Source organism: Sinohyriopsis cumingii, chromosome 16 (genome assembly GCF_028554795.1).
Source record: "Sinohyriopsis cumingii isolate HCF-2022 chromosome 16, ASM2855479v2, whole genome shotgun sequence".
NCBI lineage: Eukaryota > Metazoa > Mollusca > Bivalvia > Unionida > Unionidae > Sinohyriopsis > Sinohyriopsis cumingii.
In genome coordinates this window covers 73,607,129-73,614,781 of record NC_142976.1, presented here as the reverse complement: position 1 = coordinate 73,614,781, position 7,653 = coordinate 73,607,129, and the positions used below count along the sequence as shown (strand labels likewise).

General features: G+C 36.9%; 1 protein-coding gene across 1 annotated transcript; it reads right to left on the bottom strand.

Moving 5' to 3' along the window:
* Positions 1-444: 444 nt before the first annotated feature.
* On the bottom strand, positions 445-1,926 carry LOC149780782 (cytochrome P450 1A1-like). The gene has a single exon (XM_089936230.1). The coding sequence runs from the start codon at positions 1,924-1,926 to the stop codon at positions 445-447; it is 1,482 nt and encodes a 493-aa protein (XP_089792356.1).
* Between the last annotated feature and the right edge of the window lie 5,727 nt (positions 1,927-7,653).

Sequence of the window (7,653 nt, the reverse complement as noted above, 5' to 3'; positions counted from 1 at the left end):
AAAAGAAGATTGTGACACCGGAAGTGCTCCAATGAGCATAATTTTTTTTTTACGTCAACATATTTTTACGAATAATTTTACAATCGGGACATATATTAGACCAGGCGTGTCCAACCCTCAGCCTGCGGGCCTCATGCGGCCCAATGTTTCATGTTGTGCGGCCCGCTGCCTGCGTATGAAAAACATCCAAAACGTGAAAAGTAAATTTCCAGAAAGCAGAGGTACTCACGTGGCAGCAATGATGCAGAGTGCAATAAAATCTGCCAAATAATTTTTTTTAATCTCTAAATTTTCATAGGTTTTAATGGTCTCTTGTATGCAGATATAAAATAAATTTTATAGTTTCCATACCATTTTGAAAACTCTTATTTCAACTCCTAACTTGAAAATCAGCATTCAAAGTTAAGTGTGCATTAGAGTAGCATTTTCGGCGATTAAATAAGATTAGGTTCTTTTGCTCACCGTTACATTAAAATCTAAAGGTTTCAAGGTCAGTCCATATCTGCAGTCTACCACCGGGTTTTCTCCTGGAGCTTTCTTAAACTTGCACTTCTGCATCATTATTGTAAAAAAATAGAATATTTCCATCCAGGCAAGCAGTTTTCCGGGGCATTTTCTTCTACCCGTTCCAAATGGCAAAAATTGTTCTGCTTTAGTCCGGTTAACCGTCATACTGTCTTTTTCAAGAAATCTGTAGGGGTCATATATGTTAGGTTTTGGAAAGTTATCGGGGTCGTGGCTGACAGACCACAAATTCACAAAGACTAGTGTTTTGTCCTTCACAAAGTTTCCATTAATTTCTGTGTCTTTTGTAGCGCTGTGAGGCAAGGCCATTGGGAAAATACAGGAATGTCTCATCGTCTCTAGCAACACTGCCTCTGTGAATGGTAAATCCTGCAAATCAGCGAATTCTGGATCCTTATCGAAACCGTATTTGTTTTTCAATTCCTGGTGGACCTTTTCTTGGACCTCAGGGTTTGTAATCATGTAAAGAATGGACCATTGTAGTGTACTGGATATCGTGTCAAACCCCGCGCCAATCATTTCCTGTACAGTCGTAAGTATATGACTATCAGTAAGTCCTACGGCTTTTTTCTTCTCCTCCGGTGTCTCTCTGGCTGCCTTAATAAGGGCGTCTGTGATGTCACGAACAATTGAAGGGTCGTAAGTCTTGAGATGTTCCTTCTGCTTCTTCAGACAAAATGCGTCCATGGTTTCCAAAATGGCGATGAATCTCTTAAATGATCTATGTGTAAAATGTCTCATCCAAGGCATAATATCTACAGGGTTTCCTGCTCCGGCAAACGCCATGAACTCGTCGTTGTTCTTTACGAGCTGCAGGAAGTCTGAGTCGTCCCGTTTGTACAGCTTACCAAAGCAGAGAGCACATATGATATTCCCGACAGACAAATATATTTCGTTGTGTGGATTGAATGGCTCGTTGTCCATCCCTAATAAATGTTGAGTTAACACATGCCCTTCAGATGTAATGAAATGTTCTATTGGATTGGTGCGCTTGTTGGCACAAAGAGCCAGCGCGTTTTCCGCAATTTTTCTGTGCAGCTTCCAACGTGCTCCGTAGTCTCCGAATCCCATGCTTTTTCCGTTGGCGATGTATTTAAACGAATAGAAATTTGGTCGGCCGGCAAAGTCCTCCGCTTGTTTAACAAGAGCTTGCTTGATGGTTTGCAGACCATTCAATACAACTGTTGGACAGCTTCCTAACATAATTTGAAACACATCTCCATATGTCTCACGCATCTTGGTCAATGTAAGGTGAGGTTTCCTTCCCAACGACAGAAGATTTCCAAGAACTGGCCAGCTGTAAGGGCCAGGTGCCGAGGACGATGGTTTTCGGCTTCTTTTCAATCGAATTAAATATAAACTTATAAAGGCTGTAAACAGAAGAAGAATAGTCGCTGACATCTGCGGTGGGTTTATGACTCTAAATCAGAAAAAAAAGTTAAATAATATTTATGCACAAAGTCGTAAAATATCAGAAAAATGTGCTGGCGTCTACTGCAGATGTTGACTCACAAAGAACGTTCGACAAATGTGCGCCGGTTTTGTTCTTATATATTGCCCTGTCCGACTGGTGACATCCAAATGTTGTATAACACTGCATTCATGCGTGTTTTATATATCAACTTTCACCTTGGTCATATCAAATTATGGAATGTGACCAAGAAAGATATATACAACGGCCGTCTCGGTCAAACAAGAGAAAAGGTTAACATCCAATGAGTCAAAGTGTCAACCATTGTCCCTTATAACAAACGACAGGTTCACTTGGACTATTTCTGAAACGTACTTTTGCTGAGCTAAGAAACAGAGTTCGCTTTAACTTTTGATTATTGACACAGAATTGCAGAGTCAAATTTAGGTCAGAATAAATATGTATATAATTTAAAATGTAAACCGTGACCATCAGGCGTCCATCAATTTCATATCTTTTCATGAAAACACTCCAGTTTAGATTATTGTGCATTAAGTTACAAAAATACAGCTTTTGCCTAGAAGAGCCTTAAAAATATAGTATATGGTATCTGTAATACAAATACAGACTGTTATTATACATGTACCTTGTTCACTTTGTCACTTCCCACTGATTGTTTTAAAAAAAATACTTTTCTGGGTCAAATTATGTCTTGCAGCAGTGATATCATCATCACCACCACCACTGCTTCTACTACCGTTACATCTACTGGTACTACTAGTGCTGACCTGTTCTATCAGTACTATTAACACAACTAGCACAACCGGCAGATATGGCTGCCGCTGCTTCTGCTGTTTTCCATAATTTCAACATCCACTTCAACAACAATGGTGACGATAACAAAAACTACTACCACAGCAATAAGTAATACTGCTGCTGCTGCTGCTACTACTACTACTAGTACTATCACTGTTATTGTGTCGGCTGGGGCCTCGGTGGCCGAGTGGTCTAAAGCACTCACCTTGTACTGATCCCTGACATCTCACCTCTGTCGGCGTGGGTTCTAGTTTCGGGCTCGGACAAAGTGGGTATGTGATAAAGTTTTCCCGGGTTCTTCCACCACCAGTTAAACTGGCAGCCATTTATATAGCCTATCATGCGCAGGAAAATATCCTTAAACCAGGGTCTCAAACACGCGGCCCGCCAAGCCGTATCTTATGACCCGCAAAATGATTGGCGTCACAAAGTCTCAGGAGAGATAATAAAGGTGGAGCAGCCCTTGTGCCATCGAAAATGCCACCATATGGCCCTCAGGGTGCTTTGAGTTTGAGACCCCTGACTTAAACCCAAAACACAGACACCAACTATATGTTCTATAGCTTCGGCTACTTGCTTGTACTGCAGCTGCCACTGTCAAGCATGTAATAATATATTATCTATGTCTGTATAAAATATTTAGAACCTACGTGTAATTCCTTTTTAACGACAGGTTATAATGATGCTATTCAAGCCAATCAAACTGATTAAAAACAGTTCTCCACTGTTCTACGCGAAGGCAGGGGCTGCGGAGAGCGATCACGAGCCCCGGGGTAAAAAAATACCATGGCCTCTCCTAGTTCTTGTTAAAAAAAATAAAAAAGTGTTGTTCGCCCGGGACCCCTCGGGGATACATCCACAGTTCCCCCCCCCCCCCGTCTGCTCTGCGTGAAGGACAGTTGTGATCTGATTTTGATCAGATTGGTTTTAGAGTAGCATTACAACGTGAAATTAATGAATGAATAAGAGTATGAATTCACCGATAAGCTATATAGGATAGTAACAAAAAAATGTGTCGTTCCTGTGATACTTAAATCGTAAATCAAAATATCAAGGAAACGAGTAAATGTGTTAAAAAAAATAAGCAGTTATGTTAGCATGAGAGAGAGAGAGAGAGAGAGAGAGAGAGAGAGAGAGAAGTTGGATTATATACTGAATCCTTGACGAGTATTACTGTTGACCGTAAATTGAATTAGGTTCACCAGGTTGCCCCGGAGATAATGTTACTTGGTACAAAATAAAAAACGCACTATAAATCACCTGGTAATCGTGGACACAGGCTATGCTAGTCTGGGATTACGAAACTGGGCGGTGGTCTCCGTCTAGAATGAATGGGACAGTAGAGAAGAGAAAATGGAAACGACAAATTGAGACGTCCACTGACCTACTTAACTCGGTATAAATAACATTGGAAGTCAGTTTTCACGTAATATGGCTTTATTTGTGGACTTCTCTTGGACGTTTAAGCTCTATTAGTTATATGCCTTTGAGGTGTCCTCCTTTGGTCCGAAAGTTTTAAAGGATTTTTATATCTCTATGTTGTCCCCTACAGTCTGTTGTTGTGGGGTTTTTCATAGAAAAACCAAAACGAATTTGAGACAAAAATTTAGATATTTGTTTTTGAAAGGGGTTTCTCTATTTAAAAAAATCAGTTATGAACGAGGTCTTATTATTTAGGTTCTTGTTTCCAGGTCCCTTTACTTTCCTGCGCTTGGCATAACAGGTGATTTATATATGGGTTGTACTCTCTTTCTTAGACAATATGCATTTTGGCTGGTTTCCTGGCCACTTTTACTTAATGATTCCTGTGATCCTTGTCAGGGGTCTGTCCCATGGTCCTGCTATATTGTAGTGTTATATGCTGTGTCCTTTTTTGTATGGATTGACATTTGAAAGTCAACTTTTTCTTTAGTTGTTATTTACTTTAATTAATAGATATGAAAAAGAGAAAGAAATGGATAGATACGTAGATGTAGTCATAATTTTCAAAGAGACGGGGTGGGGGTTTGGAATGGAGGAACTTGGTAGATACACCTTTAAAGAATGGCGAAGACAAAAAATAAAAATAAGAGAAAAATGTCTTTAGAAGGTAGTACTGCACTATTGCTTTTATGTCCTGCATCTGTGTGTTTATCGGGGGGGGGGGCCGTCTCTTTCACGAACGAGGCATCTCCGAAAGTTGCTTAATGTTTCTTTTAAAGATATCATAAAGTTTGGCGTCTTTATTGATTGTTGTTTTATTTTATGAGTTATGAGAGAAAGGACCAGACTCAACGATCATGCTTTCATGCGCACACACACACACACACACACACACACACACACACACACACACATATATATATATATATATATATATATATATATATATATATATATATATATATATATATATATATATATATATATATATATATATATATATATATATATATATATATATATATATATATATATATATATATATATATATATATATTTAGTTACGTGTTTATGCTCTTTCAAACAGTTAAAAGTTTAGAGTGGAGACAACAAGCTTTGTAAAATTTATCAAATTATTTGTTATCTAGAAAACAAGAAAACAAGTTAAAAGTAAAAATAAAAACCTTACGGTTTTAAGAATCAAATCCAAAAAATAATCCAAGAATTAAAAAATAGAAGTCCTAGTAATAAAATGTCTTAATAAAACTGAGTTCGAATCCCGATGAAATCCAAAATGGAAGGCGGTTCTTTGTTGAATCACCGAAAATAGTAATATGCCAGTTTGAATTCTGTATAAATTTCGATAACTGTCTTTGTCCAAGAATTAATATAGAGCACAAGCATTTCCAAGGGACAATAATCTCTTGGAAGCCAAATAATTTGAAGAAGAAAAAATAAATAGCCCCAAAACTGGTCACAACATAAAACACTTTAACTTCTCAAGTGTTAAGGCACTAATGGCTATTCTTTCTTTAAAACATTTAGTTACAACGAAAAACAGATGCTCTGACATGTAATGGAATTTTTAAAAATGTAAACAAAAAAACAATTAAATTAAATTAAATAATATATATATATATATATATATATATATATATATATATATATATATATATATATATATATATATATATATATATATATATATATATATATATATATTCAAATAAAAGGTATAAGATAAGGGTACATATATCCATTAAACAAGAGGATACTCTGCAGATGTGGGTTTTTTTGTAGAGTAGGGTAGGTTGTTTTTTGGTGGTTTGGGAATTTTTGTCTGCTCTGTGTATATATGTTGTACCCATTTTTTCGGTACTGTTTGTTCATGTACCACCGATTTCTTTGGCAACTCCGCAGGCCTGTCTAACTCGCGTTAGTCGTAGCTTAGTTATGCAGTTCTTACACCAACTACTTCTCGGGTAACACGTGTCCCTATCCCCCGTTTGCTTTTCTTTTTGTACCTATGTGTATGTTATGCTTATGTTAGATTCCTAGTGTTATTTCCCCATGTTTTGCTTGGTGTTGTGTTAATTTATTAGTCCTATTTTCCTTGAAAACATTTGGTCAAGCAGTTGCTTTGTATATATTCTACTGGGCGGGATGTCGGGGAGCCCCTTCATCGTTCTAATTATTTATTTCTGAGAAATGGAAAGTAACCCCTTTTCTTTTAACAATCGTATGTTATGTTCCTTAGTTACCTAGGAAAGTTGTTAATTCACATGTCTTGTAATTTTGTGCAGGGAAGGACATTTTCAAACATGAAGTTGGTGGGGTTTTAGCATGCAATTGCAACTCCTACCCCATACATTACAATTAACTCTTGTAGTTTATCCTTATCGTCAGCCATCAGTCCCATTGATGCGATGTTCAACTGCCATGTTGCCTCTACAGAATAATATTATATGTCTCTTTGTGCGGAGGATTCTTTTACAGAGTGGGCATTATATGTATTGCTTTTCTTATGTATCTACCTATAGTTATCTCCCCTGTCAGCCATAGTTAAAAGATTTATTTTAGGACTCCCGGTACTAATTCAGCTCCCATAGTAAAACTAGGCAAACACCATGATATTAAAAATTCAATAACTTGAAATTTCTGAGTGCTCATGATCAAACCTATATTTATCAGTATAGAAGAAACCTTTATGTCAGCTTCTTTGTAGAGGAAACGATTCACGCCACGACATTTTCTGGACCTGCATGAGTTTGAAATTGTGCTTTCAATGCCGCACCAAAGAGTCAGGTGCTGATTTTAGTAATGAGTGTTCCGAACTCAAGACTGTTAAATGACTGAAATTCCACCGATAAAACAATGTCTCTATTTTATTTTATTTTCATTTACGACTAGGATAAGCTCTCAAAAGATTCTTTTTCCTAAAACATAACTTTCATTATTAACCAATCCTGGTCAGCCCAACCCATATGTACCCTATTTTCACCCATTTCCAGGTTGGTTCCCATTTTTCCATATCATTAGTACCGTGTGTCATTTAGCATCATATATGGCTGCTTAGTCGATTTATTCCCTGCCCAATTTGTACATACGTGTTTTTTAACGTGTTTAAGCTAGAATAAACAGTAGCACAGAAAGAGTGAAAACAACAAGCTTTTTTAAATTTAACAAATAATTTTATTTTCCTGGAAAATTTTGTAAAAATGAAGAAGAAAAAAAGAGAAGAACTTACGGTTTCAAGAATCAAATCCAAAAAAGATCTAAGAATAATCCACGAATTAAAATGCAAAAGTCCTAGTAATAAATGTTCTAATAATTTCAAGTTCGAATCTTGATGGAAAATCCAAGATGGATGACGATGATGTATGCTGTAGTCAGTACTATGCTTATCTACGGTTCCTTGTAGAAATGCAAATAATGGCACTCTGATGTTGGAAATCCAAATTAAATTTGTAAGCAAAATT